Raw genomic sequence first — 15401 nt, forward strand, 5'->3', positions numbered from 1 at the left:
GGAAAAGTATAATTCTGTTTTTGAGTTTACAAGAGAATTTTCAAAATTAAAATTAATATAAGTCACTTGTAGCCATATCAAAACAGTGATTTTTGTTCAACATGTATTGGAAATCTCAAGGAATATTGGAATAACATGTGCTCCTATATTTATAGACTGTCTGTTTAGATTGTTTAACTAATCTGTGTTGAGAATGAAGAGGTTTGTTACCATGTGCTTGTTGTTTGTTCTTGTTTATTGGATTAATGGTGCAACTTTCCAATGAATAAATGTAATCTGTCTATATGAAAAGAGTAATTTATAAAACATGGTTTATGTAGCCTTTGTTAACTATTAAACTAATGTGCAAGCTACCCCACTTGTGTGGAAAATGCTGAGGTAATCTATGATGAAATACTCTTAGGTTGTTTTGTGTGTTTTTTTTTAACCATTCATTGATAAACCTTCTGTGTGAAGTTGAATGTGTTATTTTACTATTGGTTAAAATAAACCATAGTTTGTAGTTGTTTCTCATGTTATTTAAGCTCTAATATTAAGTGTCCAGAGGACATGTGTGTTTAAAGAGTTGAGATATTTTATAAACTTTACTTTTTCAGTATAATGCTGTACTGATGTATCGTTTATATCAGTTCTCTTAACAAAACTATGAGAATAAAATTGTTTATTTCAGTGATAACGTATTTTTTGTAGTTTGTACATGAATGTTTTCCATTATTACGTTGAACAATGTGTGAGAAATTAAAATATTTATAAATGTATATCAGTTATGTGTTATGACTTTATATTTGAGAAACACTTGTTCCATTTTCTGTTACAGAAATATTAGCCTAATACCTCTTGATGTATGTGTGAAATTATTTATTGAAAGGTACTTATATAAAGCAATTGCAACTATAAATAGCTCAGCTGTAGGAAAGTCTGAGGGCTTCTAATGCTAAAATTAAATTTCAGTATCTTACACAGGCAAGGCTGAGATAGCCCATTGTGTAACTTTGTGCTTAACAACAAACAAAATATTCACTGTATTCAATAAACCAAAATTATATTTCAACAGTGCATTACTTTTTATATTACAAAATTAATACTTTGTTCCATGAAATGTTGTGTATGTAAGATTCTTAAAAAGTTGTTTTTAAATTTTCCATTTTTAAACTTGACTGCCTGGATTATATTTATATTCAAAAGATATTAAACATGCTTGTGTTCCAGTTTACATAACTTTCTCTTTAGGCTTGTTACAGCATGTTCTTTTGATTATTATGGTTTTAATATTACTACATGCATTTTATTTAACAGCCATAACAATGTGTAAATAACAGGAAGTATTATTATGGATAAGTTGAAACAACACGGAAGTCTAGGAAATGAGACGTTACAATAGATAAAATAGGAATATTTTCGATTAGACTAAAGTCTAAACATTTTGTATCTGAATATTGCTGTATCTTAATCAGTTACAAAAAATGTATAACTGATGGAATGGGTGAGTTAGAAGTAACAGTTGACCCATTCCACTGTTTCCGTAGGATTTTATAGTATACACGCACATTTCAAACCCGTGGTTTATGTTGAACGTCTGAGTGTGTAATTTTATGTATATATCAAATTAGAAAGTGCAAATGTTTATTTTTTCCCACATACATTGCTTGAAGTCCGATGTAAAGTAACATGTTTTAAGAAATAATTCCAGATAAGAAGGCAGTATCTTAGTTTGATTAAATTCACTTCCACATTACTGTACTCCCCAGTGGCACAGCACTATGTCTGCGAACTTACAATGCTGGAAACCTGTTTTCGATACCAATGGTTGGTAAAGCACAGATAGCCAATTGTTTAGCTTTATGCTTAGCTTCAAACAAACACTGTCATAATAGTACTTATGTTTTTATTTTTACTCAGTGTAATATATACTCTTCAAAAAAAGAAACGCAAAAGGCAAAATATGAGACAAATTGTTAACAAGTGTATTCCGGGTAGTTCTGTATGACATGTGTGAAACTTTGCACATTCACTGCTGAACATCCAAAGTCTGCAAAGGCGAAGTCCACGCTCACTAGGTGAAGTTTAACGTCAATAACAAGTATGCCCCTCGTAAACATCAGTAACTGCTTGGCATCTCCTGCCCATGGAAGCGATGAGATGACGAATCACATCCTGTGGAATGGCTGTCCATTCAGCCTGCAAACTGAGGTAGAGTCTGCGGTTGAGGTTGTCGCCGTCGCAGACGTCGGTCCAACTCGTCCCAAAGATGTTCGATGGGGTTTAAATCTGGTAATCTGGAGGGCCAGGGAAGAACGTTGATGTTGTGGTGTCTCAAAAAAGCAGTGGTGAGTCGGGCTGTGTGAGGACAGGCGTTGTCATGTTGAAAAACGTCGTTGACGTTCACCATGATGAGTTGCACATGGGGCCTAAGAATCTCGTAGACGGTTGCGTACGATCTGATCGGAAATCCTACGCAGCCCTGGTATGGTTGAGGCAGTAGACGTCGCAGTGGTGGTCCTATCCCGAAGGTGACGTAACCGAATGTTGCGATCTTGTGCGGGCGTGGTCACACGAGGTCTGGCAACATCTGATCGAGATTTGCCTGCTTCCAAGCGACCAATGGCGTTGTTGCGTTGTGCTTCAGTCAGTCTTGGCGTAACTGTATTGCGTGTCGGTGGCTTATAACTGAGCTATGGAAACCGAGAACCCGTCACTTTTATAGGGATTTTGCACATGTTGCACTTGCAGAACATGCAGATCTCTCAAACAAATTTATTGGACACGCATGCGTTTTGGCGAAAAATCCGATGTTTTCCTCCGTTTTCAAAGTGCACAACTTTTATTGTCATTTTGGTCTGACAATCAGTGCCTTAACACATGTAACATCACATACTCTGAGCTTGTAACGTTATTACATATATTTCTCTTTAAAATAACAAAAATATCCCTTTTGTGTTTCTTGTTTTAAAGAGTATATATATTTATGCAAAAATCAAAATTACATTTCTTTTGTAATACGTGGAAAGATTTTCAGTTCTAAAGATAGCTTTAATATTTAGTAAATTAAAACCAATAGTATTAATAAGCTCGGCATAGCCAGGTGGGTTAAGGCGTTCGACTCCTACTGTGAGGGTTGCCGCATCGAATTCCGGTCGCACCAAACGTGAGAGCATTATAATGTGACGGTAAAAGAATTGACGCTGGGTAGTGATGACTAACTGATTTCCCTCTAGCCGTACACTGCTAAGTTAGGGACGGCTGGTACGAATACCCCTTGTGTAGCTTTACGCGAAATTAAAAACAAAAAGCTATTGATTAAGTATTGCTTCGTGAACTATTTACTATTGTTTGTTATATCAACAGATATAATTTTATTACAAACTAAGTATAGTTACAAAACATGAAGTTGTTGTAACCTGCCAAGATATGGTTGTAAAAACTTCAGATGATTGCTACTTTCTGCCAAGGTATGGTTCCAAAACTTCATATGGTTGTTCTGCCGACGTATGGTAACAAAACTTCATATGGTTGTTACTTTCTACCAAGATATGGATACCAAACATCATGGTTTGTTACTTTCTGCCGAGGTATGGTTACGAAACATCAAATGGTTTGTTACTTTCTACTTCTGGCTATACAATAACAACCCACATTTTTAAGTTCTTTGTCCTGAAACAATATTTCATAAGCTTTCATTAAAACTGTATACTTACACAATATTTCAATCTACACGATTGAAAATATTCCCCTTCTCTAAGTAATATGTCTTGATATAACGTTGTACTCATGGACCTCCATAGATTCCGTCCTTTGTTGTTTTCAACAATTCTGCTTCGCTCACGTTCATCCATTTACTGAAACTCCTGATATTAGTTTGTGTATACTTCTACTTCATTTTCCTTCAGTTTTTCTTGTTATGTCTAATTTTTTGTTACTTTTATCTTATCTACGAAAGATTCACTATATGTCAAACGTTTCATTGTAACATTCTGTCACCAACATTAATAAATACATGTGTACAGTTAATCTCATATCTCGAACTTTAAAGATTCTACTACTATGGTAAACTGAATCGTCAGTATAATCCCTTCAGTCGTTGGTGATCAGTAGTGAAAAATGGCTAATACTTTACAGAACTAGAAGAGATAGAACAAGTGGTAGTTATAACTCTGCAGTAATTGGTAAAACGTGGTATGGTTTAGATTAAATGGGCACATCCACGAAATGCACCAAGGATGGCCATTTTTACTGTGTAAAAGTTCAATGTGATGAGGTCATCATTTAGTATTAAGAACTTAGTAATAGTCACCATCAAGACGTGTGTTGGTGAATTCAGTATGACAGATGAGACCCCAAACAATTTAGTCTGAAACTAGATGTCACCATATTAACCTTGATATGCCTATGTAACATGATAATATAAGTTTAAATTACAACGTTGAATGTAAGTTACTGTTATAATTAATTAGTGTTTAAACAGTATATTTATTGTATATTCTTTCCTAGAGTTCTTTCATTGTAAAGTATATATTATTTAACGTTTGTAATGATTGTGTTTTCATCATTAGTAATATGTCACGAAACATGTTTAACATTGTTCTTTGAAAGTCTTATAAATACAAATGTATGTTTATGTTGTTCATTGAGTCTGATACTGGTCGAAAGCTAGCTCCAGGAAGAGAATTTGGATTGCATATATGAATGTGATTTACCAACGCCACAAAGAATTTAGCACCCACTCTGTATTTTTTTGTATATGCAGGAACAATCACATAATTAAAAAAATATTTGAAACTCAAAACCATGGTTGATGTATGTCTCGCTTCTATGGAAAATTATTCACATTGTAGAAGAAACCGTTGAAAGATGACGTATTCATCATCACGTGATATAGGGATATACCATCATCGTGTGATATAGGAATATATCATAGGTTTCTCCTTTTGTACTATTGATATTTATCCTGAATTTACTCTTTGTTCTATATATTTGCAGGTTTTCACAAAATAATTGCTCCCAAACTATTGACTTAATTTTTTCAAGTTATTTTTGTGCCTGTTTCATTTTCAAAGTAGGTGACACCTGTTAACTCACATAGATAAGTAGCTTAAAGCGACCTTATTTTAACATGTCGAGGGCAATGCCCTTCACTGGTTGTGTGGATAGCATCTAAAAAACGTGGCCCCACTTCTGCGGAATGAGAATGTTATTGTTTTCACGTTAGGTAAATACGAGGTTTAGTAATAAACATAAACATTTAACTTAGTTGATCGTATTCCAAGTTTAACTATATCTGACCCCGATTTGCGACCAGGTGGAGTAGATAGTTTATATAACATAACTTAAAGTATTTTAGGTTAAATACCTCAACCACAGGTTTGAAATATAAACAACGATCAAACATTCTTACAAACTTTCGAGTATTTCATCGAGTAACGAAACTGTCTAATAAGTCAGCTGCGTTAGCCGTCGCTATTTTAACGGTGTAAGATTGCAGGGGAAGTAGCCACTCATCGCCACCGATCGCCATCTCGGGCTACTCTTTTTACCAACGAATAGAGGGATTGACCATAAGTAGTAATACTATAAAAAGTAACCATTGTATGCACTTCGCCTGTATTTTTAAAGTATTCTAATTGTATCATAATGCTGATCAACTTGTTGTTATAACAAAGATCGGTAATTTTCAGTATTATGTTATATCAGCACAACTTTTATTATATTGTTTCTCTGAATCTATAGGTTTTATAAACGGTAACAAACAAATGAACAATTCAATCTATTCTCTTACAATAATATGTTATTGTATAAACAAACTGAATAATAGGTAATTACAGTTGTCTCTAATGTGTAGAAATAAACTTGAGAAGACACAATAAGGGTGTTATATACTGTGGAGTTTATAATTATAAAAAAAGTTATGAATTTTTATTAAAAGCATAAACACCTATTAATAATTACAATAAATAGCCAACATTTTAACAACAGTGTAACATAAGTCTGTGAATATCGAGTAATGACGTAATTATTTATTTGCTGTCATCATTTAACATTACGTCATGTCTATAAGTATTCATATATATATAAAGGCTGGTTCACTGTTTTTATAGGGGTAAACGCCTATTACTACAGTTTACAACTTTATAAAATATCTATATTTCTTTAAAATCACATTCACAGTTTTCAGTTTTTTGTACAAATATTTTGTTATTACGCTGTTGTAAACGTTCGTACCTCTTTACAAAAGTATACTATCTATTGGCCAATAAAAATACTTGATATACATTAATAATACCTATCTTACGTTACCTCCTTATACAGAAGAGTCGAACTTGTTTGATATTGGAGTAGGGTTCGTTTAACGATCAGATTTTATTAACGTATAGTATAACTTTAATAAACATGTATTACAAGACGAGTATTAACAGAAACAAGGAAATACACACAATTACGTAATTGATAACCTAAAAAAAAGACATATCAAAATATACTATTCGTGATGACGAGAAAACCCACTTGTAGAGAAAAATATATATGTAAAAACGGCTATTTACTTTCTGTGTATAGCTTCATGTTTAAAATTTTCAAAATCTAGTTCATAAGTAAGAAAAACGGTCATTTTAATTTATTTAAAGTTTTATATAAATCATACAATTAAATGTAGCATTAAAATACTGAGTTAAATATGTGTTTATATAAAAATGTAAATATAAAAAATAATTTATTTATCTCTGCGTCAATAATACACTAATATCTAAGAATAACCACACAATATTGCGTGAAAGTATAAATCAAATTCAAATATCTGAATTGTGAGTAAAGGTTCAGTAGCACTTTGTTAACTGTTTAATTTCGACTTATTTTGAAGAATAAAAAGCGCCCCTTCATCCCTCGCATAACTTCGTTTTCAGCTTTACAAATTTATTTGAACTTCTAAACCTGATAAGGGTTTGGGACACCATATCGCATTCGCCAAGTAGGTGATGAACTATGCTTGAGCTGTCCTTGAAGTTAAACTTACAGTGTTAACAGTCACATATTTTTTTTTATGAATTTAATGCCCAAAGTGTGAGGGTGCTTACATCGGCTCGACAATTATAAGAGTGAGAAATCGTTTACAACATTAATCCTTGGTTGAAGAACCATTCCAGCAGATTGATATCTTCAACTGGGAAAGATAAAAAAATGAGGCTTTGCTGCAGGTCAAATAGACACCTCTTATTCTTCAAAATAAGCTGAGATTAAACAATCAACAATGTGCTACTGAAGTTTTATTTACAGCTTAGGTATTTGAATCTGAGTTCGTAATAGATTTCAAAAGTATGGGATCATTGAACGCGGATCTTAGTAGAAAAATAAGTATTTCCCGGTCTTGACTCTTTTTCAGTGGACTAAGAAGTCAAGACACTACGCTGTGTCTATGTTGTTAGGGTACCTTGTTTATAAAAGATAAACGAATTCAAGACGGTAGGAATCTTAGGCTTGTTATATGTCTTTACAGAGACATATAGAAAAAATCATTCCAAAAACCTGAAAAAAAAATATATATATTTCAACAATTTTGAGGTGTTTTATTATAAAAAAATTGTTTGTATTCAAAAATCAAAACCAAAGATGATAAAATGCTTAGATAATACATATGTACGTGCGTGTGTACTGGGACACACATTAGAATGTAAAAAGAATAATCTTTTCAACATAAAATAAAATAAATATATATTTCAACATAAGTGGCAAATAAACTGTGAAAATGTTTGTCTATATCTCTGGAACATAAGTATGGACTATTTTGAAATACATCAATATACACTGGTGTGCTACGTAATTAATGTGTATAACTAAGTAATTCTGTCTTAATTACACATTATTTAGGGTACTTTTCAAATTCATATTGAATTACAATATTAACAGTAACTATTTCAATTAGATTTTACTTTACAAGTAACTATAGTTATATGACATATTCATATGATTGACATATTAGGAATTTGTCATGCGTTTGTTTTAGGAAAACACCACAACGTAAACTTAATAATAGAAAACACCAAATAGACTTTGATATCAAACCTAGATTAGTTTATTAGTTATACGTCAACAAATATCTTATGATAGAATAAGGTGGTGTAATTACCATGTTAATAGCTTTGATACTGACTGACATGTTAAAATATGGGTTAATAAACCCATCTAGAAACAAAGAAAGTACACTAGAGTAATATCTTTATTTTGGAATATTTTGTTACTACCGATATACTCAGGCCAGGAGCCAGGGTTAGTAATTGCGAAGACTATTGGAAGTATTACGTGGCCAACCTTTATTTTTATAAGCAGGACAATTGTTTATACATATTGGTTTTTAAAGAAATTCCTGGCAGTACTCCTACCTCCTCGTTGGTCCTGACTGGGAAACGTCTAAACTACTAATAAACGGCTAAAGGAGTATTCAGTGAGTAAATTACAACAGAAGAATGGGTGATAGTGGAAAAAATATCACTAGTAAGAAAGGGATGAAGAAGATAAAGAAAATAAAAACGAAGAAAAGGGAGGAAGAAAGAAGCGAGATAAAGGCAGAGGACGAAAAGGAAGAAGAACACAAAACAGATGATACAGAAACAGAAAAAGGAGAGGAAATCATAGAACAGAAGGAGATTAGCCATCTCTTGGATATTAGTGAATTATTAGAGCGTGCTCTTAAAAATCAAGATGAATTCGTAGAAACAATGTTTACTGAAAAGCTGGAAAAAGACACCTTTACAACATTAGAAAAGAAAATGACGGACATAATGAGAATAGTTATCATGCAACAAAATGTGATTTCTCATCTACTTGGGGGAAAATTCGGAACTCAAGAAAAATATAGACATTATAAAAGAAAAGAAGAGAATGCCTACTTTTGCAGAAGTTACCAAGATGAAAGTAGAACCGCAGAGTGAAGGGAAAATGATAAGAACAAGAAGCAGAGAAAGAAGTAAAAGTAGGAAAAGAAACGTAGTCACCATCAACCCAAAAAGAGTATGACATCAATGGAAACTAAAAGAAAAATACAAAGTTTGGTTAAACCCAAAGAACTGGAGATAGGTGTAACTGCTTTAAGAACTATAGCTAAAGGTGGCATCTTGGTAGAAGTAGAAAAAAAAGAAGAAATTCTATTACTTAAAGATGCACTATTAAAAGTAAAGGATTTAAAAGAAAACTTTGATGTAAATATACCTAAAAAGAGATATCCACAAATAATTATTTATAATGTAGATAATGATATGAGCGATCAAGAATTTGGCATTAGTATTAAGGAACAAAATTCAGAAATATTTGAAGGGAATGATGTAATTATTGTTAATAATGAATTTAAAACATTCAGAGGTTTCAATTATATTGTTACAATTGAACCGAATAAATATAAAATATTGTTACAAGTTAATAAAATTAAACTAAATTGAGGAAGATATGGATTTAAAGAATACGTAAGACCCACAATTTGTTATAATTGTGGAACATTTGGGCATTTTGCTAAATACTGTAAAAATATTACTACCTGTTTAAAATGTGGACAAGAGAGGCATCAATATAAAGATTGTGAAAAATCTTTATTTTGTATAAATTGTTATAATCATAATAATAAATTTAATACACAATTTGATGTGAATCATTCTTGTAAGGATCATGATTGTAGGGTTTATCTTAAAGAAATGGATCGATTAATTTCACGTACTGATTATGGCTAGTGTTTTAAATTATTTTCGTTTTGTGACTCATATTCATTTGGCAGTGGCGCGAGCAGCCAATCTGCAGTTAAACCAAGATATCCTACAAAGAAATATGGATATTATTTCCATAAATGAACCGTGTTATTTGAAGAAAATATAGTTCATTTCTCTGAAAGTATGAGAATTGTTTTTTGTTGTGATGACCTTAAGGCAGGGATTATCATTAATAATAAAAACATTAATTATTATGTTTTATGTTGTACAAATAATTTAGTTGGTATTAGAATTACTTATGAAAATTTTATTGTGATTGTGATTAGTATTTACTGCTCCCCGTCTGGAGTCATTGATGATGATCTTGATATGTTACAAAATTTTATCAGAAAGTATAATAATGAAATTATTTTACTTTTAGGTGATTTCAATACTAAGTCGGAAGCTTGGGGCCAGAGGCCACTTGATGATAGAGGTTTTCAGTTACTAACTTTATAGATTTAAACGAAATTATATTACTTAATAATTCGGACTCAATACCTACTGTTTCCTCAATTAGAGGAAAAGTTGGATTGATTTGGCAATGATAAAGTATAATGGCGAATTTGATATACATTTTGAAGTTACAGGTTATATTACTAATAGTGATCATAATATGATAGAATTGCAATTTTAAAATTTTTATGTAGAAATAGATAATAATGAATTTATAAATATAAATAGACTCAATTGGTTGGATTTGAAAGTAGAAATAAGAGAACATATAAATGAGATTAAAGATGAGATACTCAACAAAGATAATATTGAAAATTATTTAATAAAATTACAAATAAAGTTAAAAAAGTTTGTTTAAACAATTTAAGGAATAAGAATAATATAAAGAATTTTGGATATAAACAAGCTTATTGGTGGAATACCAAGCTAAAGATATTAAGGAGTAAAGTGAGAGCTTTAAGGAGAAGACTTCAAAAGACTAAAGATATTAATTTAAGACACTATTATAAATTGGAATATAGGAAACAGCAAGCAAAATATAAAAGGTTAATTATTTTCACTAAAACGAAGCTTTAAGAAATTATATTACAAGTATTACTGGCAATAATATTTTTGGTATCCCATATAAAACTATCATGGATAAAAAGAAGAAATATCTACAAATTAATGAAATAAAAGATAAAGATAGGAATATCACCAAAAATAGAAATGAAGCTATAAATGAAATTCTTAATTATCATTTTCCATGGGTGAATTATAATCAAGTGGTCTCTGGAATAGGTTTTTGCGATGAGATACAGAATTATAATGATATTGATGTGAACATAAATGAAGATAATATTACAGAGTATGAAATTAATAAAGTCATGGGGGAGATGGAGGATAATAAAGCTCCTGGATATGATAATTTAAAATTGCCTATAAAAAAGAAATATATTTTGCTAATAAAAATTGGTTTATTAAAGTATTAAATTTCTGTTATAATAATGGTACTTTTCCGTTAGTTTGGAAAAAGGCTAAAATGACTCTCATCCATAAAAATGGTAAAGATAAAATACCTCCTAGTAGTTATACACCAATATGTCTTTTGCCCATTTGGGGTAAAATATTAGATAACATTTTGAAATATAGATTAACTTATTTTATAGAGAAATATAAATTAATTGATGATGTACAATATGGTTTTAGGAGTAAGAGATCTACTATTCATGCATTACAGAAACTTAAAGATTATGTTTATGAAAGTATAAACAATAAGTGCATTACATTATTAATTTCTTTGGATTTTAAAAATGCTTTTCACTCAGTGGATAACACGATCTTAATAAAACATTTAAATAATCTAAAAACACCCTTGAAGTTGAAAAAAGTGATTATTGATTTCATTCAAAATAGAGAAGTTTTTATAGAAAGTATAAGTAAGAAATATAATAAGGGGATTCCACAAGGATCTAGTTTGGGTCCTATTCTGTAGAATCTTTATACTGATGGAATGTTAAAATTAAGGAGTACAAACAATGCAAATATACAAGCATTTGCTGATGACACCATTATTTTAATGTGAGCAAAAGCTTCATACCAAGTTACGTCTTTGTCTCAGGATATATTAAATAAGGTTAACAACTAGATTTTAGATAATAAATTAATACAGATAAATCAAATTTTATTTTAATTTATAAAGGTAAAAATATCACGCATATACCTACAATTACTATTAGTAATAAAAGAATTAAATTTACCAAAGAGCTGAAATACTTAGGTATTATAATTTACATGAAATTAAACTGGTTATCGCATCCTAATTTTGTTAAAAGTAAAATAGTTAATGTTATTCAAAAATTAAAGCAGATTTCAAGAGCCACTTGGGGCTTCAAATCAAAAGTTTTGAAAGATATTTACATATTAAGTATAGAAAAAAATGATAACATGTGGATATAAAATTTGGTTTGAAAACACAGAAAGGATTAAAAATAAAATTTTACAAATTCAAAGAATAGCAACATTATCCATCGCAAAAACCTATAAAACTGTAGCTAGTTTAACACTTAACACCTTAACGGTATTCCTCCGTTTGATATAAAACTAGAAGTTGGTGTTAAACTATATAAATTGTTTTTTCTTAATCAAAATATTAGAATAGAAGATGAAGTAATTGAATTAGAAAATACTGAAGTTCTAACAGAGCTAAATTTCGCTCCTTGAATCAACCGTAGTTTTAACTGGTGTTATGATGAAGATTTAAAACAATTTAGTAATAAAGTTTATACAGATGGCTCAAAAATTAATAATTAAAGTTGGATGTGCTTATTTTTTATTTATAATGATGAAATTAAAAATGAAAGTTTGTTTGGATTAAATGATAATACAATAGTATTTATGGCTGAACTGTTTGCAATTTTTAAGACTATTGATATCATGGTTAATAATAACATTTATGAAGCAGCGATATATTCTGATTCAAGGTCATCATTAATTGCACTTAAATCAAGTAAAATAATAATTATTTAGTTAATAGAATTAAAGAACATATTATCTACAATAAACTTAATATTACTTTTGTTTGGGTTAAAGCCCATATTGGGATCAATTATAATAAAATAGTAGATCTTAAAGCTAAGGAAGCCACCCACAGAGAGAATGGAAATTAACGCTGAATTTGGATTTTGCAAAAAACAAATTAAAACGAAATTAAATAAAGAATTATTAAGCAACTGGCAACAAAGATGGGATGATGCTTTTGTTGGTAGATTCACCTATAAATATTTTACTAAAGTAAACTTTAATAGATGTAAAGGAAATTTTTATATAAATCAAATTTTAACAAATCATGGGTTTTTTTCCAGAATATCAAGCAAGAATTTATGGAAAATCTAATTTATGTCTCTGTGGAGAGATAGGAACGCAAGAACACATAATTTTTGCAATATAAAATTATGATTATATAAGAAAGAAATATTTTCCTAAAAATTATTTAAAATGGGAATTTAAGAATTTATTTTTAAATGCAGGAGCAGTAAATGGTATTAAATGTATTATTACTGATATATTGGAAAAGTTATATTTAAATTTGTTTTATTTATTTGTTTGTGTTTGTTACTAAGTAGGTAACTGATGCAATAAATTGTAACAATTTTGTAAGTTGTAAAAAAAAAGTATTATTATTATCATTGTTAAAATTGTAATAAAAAATGTTGAAATTTGTTTGATTTCTTTTATGTTTGTTACTAAGTGCGTAATTGATGTAATACATTGTAACAATCTTGTAAGTTGTAAAAAAAAATAATAGTATTATAATTATTGTAAAAAGAAAATGTTGAAATATGTTTGACTTTTATTGGTTTCTGTTTGTTACCAAGCGGGTAACTTATATAATACATTGTAATATTCTTGTAAGAAAAAAAGAGGGAGTTGGCAACAAATCTTCTAGTTGGAGGATCGGACGAGAACCGACGCTTTTCCACGTGGTATGAACGATGACTTCTAATTGGAGGAAGTCTCAATTTGTATGTAATGTTAGGTTTTATTAGTTTGATTTGCTCTGCTGGTCGGGTTCGTGATATTGACTTTGGAGTGATTAGTGAGCAGTATTGCTTTGCAGCGGCTTAATCATTTATCGAATACTCCTTAAGGGGTGGGTCGATAACATTTTTGGTTACCGATAAACTCAAATAAAGCATTAAAGTACATTAAAATATTTTTGGAGAGTTTCATACTTAAAATAAATCACAAAATGATTTAAAAAGACAACTAAAGCTGATACATGAACATAATTAAGTTAAAAAGGCTTCTGCGAAATTCTTGTATAAAGTTTTGTTTGTTCCTTCATTTAAATATTCCCAAAACATTTAAGTACAACATCCTTATTTAACAATCTAACATTTTTTTGGTCGATAAGAAAAAACTGAATTTTTAGAATGAAACTTTTAAAACTTTCTCTTTTATATATTTTTTAGAGTTTATAGCTATATCTGCAAGAGAAAAAAATAATTAAGGAAACTCACTTCAAGTCCTGCTATCCCACACCCTATTCCAATGAGCACCGTACTTTCACGACGGACAAAGTCTTCTAGCTTTATCAGACAACCCTGTCATTTTCAGTTAAAGTAAGATTATTAATATTCGTGGATTCTTATCTCACTAAAATTGTATCTTTAATAATTTATATGTTGAACTACCAGAGGAAGTTAATAATTTTGCTGCATAGTCTTTCCAAAGATCAGATAATTAAACAAGATAGGGTTAGCTCCGTGTATTTACTTTCCGGACTTTGCTAAGCCTAAGATAAACCGTTATTACGTTGACAGAACTAATGAGAGAGTTTATACCTAGAACACTAACCACGGCGATTGTTCAGTTGGAGTTATGAACCTATTTGCTATTGATTAGATGCTATTTGAAATATTTTTATTACGTTTTAAGATATTTTAAATTATTATACAAGCTTCCTTGAATTTTATCCATTATTTTCATTACTACCCAATAAATCATTGTATTTTATTTCAAAATGACTCTTTTAGTATTCTTTTAACTCAAATGGACACAGATGCACGAAAATAAAACTAAACGATTTGAGTAATAAATAAATAAATTGAAAATGTCACTCATTCCCTTCCACAATACTTATTTAGCCCAAAGAACTGTTTGCTAAGCTGTACTTTCTAAACACATAAGGAGCTAAAGATTGAATGTGTGAGTCACTTTCTACTATTTGTTGTCATTTCGTGAATGGGATGATACCAGATAATTGGAAGTCAGCTAATGTAACTTTTCTTTTCAAAGGAGGCGATAAAAACCGTCCTGGTAATTATAGACCTATTAGTCTTACATCAGTTGTAGGAAAAGTTATAGAGAGTCTGTTAAAAGATGATTTGCAAAGTCATTTAACAACATTTAGAATTGTATTGGACAGTCAACATTATTTCACAAATGGAAAGCTTGCCTTACAAATCTATTGACACTCTTTATAAAGGTTGGTATGTATGTAGATCACGATAAGGGTGTAGATTTAGTTTATTTGGATTTTCAGAAAGCGTTTGAAAGATGTTACTTAATAGGTTTGTAAGGCTTATCTTGGTGTGGGAGATAAGTTAACTAGTTGAATAAAAGAGTGGCTGTATGGAAGAAAGCAGAGGGTTGTTATTACAAATGAAGTTCAGTCAAACTGGATTAACGTCACAAGTGGGGTACTAAAGCGCTCAGTGTCAGGACCATTGCTCTCTTTGATTT

The 15401-nt window shown here is 30.4% G+C and overlaps 1 protein-coding gene across 3 annotated transcripts in view; it reads right to left on the reverse strand.

Annotated features, from left to right (window-relative positions):
- Positions 1-5881: 5881 nt before the first annotated feature.
- LOC143225354 (CD151 antigen-like) overlaps positions 5882-15401 on the reverse strand; it is a 29057-nt gene continuing 19537 nt past the window's right edge. Inside the window, exons 7-9 of one of the 3 annotated variants that reach the window (XM_076454607.1) lie at positions 14177-14260; positions 8874-9012; positions 5882-7512 (exon numbers count right to left, since the gene is read on the reverse strand). In XM_076454607.1, coding sequence (XP_076310722.1) covers positions 7478-7512; positions 8874-9012; positions 14177-14260 — 258 coding nt within the window. In that variant the 3' untranslated portion in view covers positions 5882-7477. The remainder of the gene's footprint in view (positions 7513-8873; positions 9013-14176; positions 14261-15401) is intronic. The other 2 variants (XM_076454608.1, XM_076454609.1) reach the window with 2 other exon arrangements.

Source organism: Tachypleus tridentatus, chromosome 9 (genome assembly GCF_004210375.1).
Source record: "Tachypleus tridentatus isolate NWPU-2018 chromosome 9, ASM421037v1, whole genome shotgun sequence".
Classification (NCBI taxonomy): domain Eukaryota; kingdom Metazoa; phylum Arthropoda; class Merostomata; order Xiphosura; family Limulidae; genus Tachypleus; species Tachypleus tridentatus.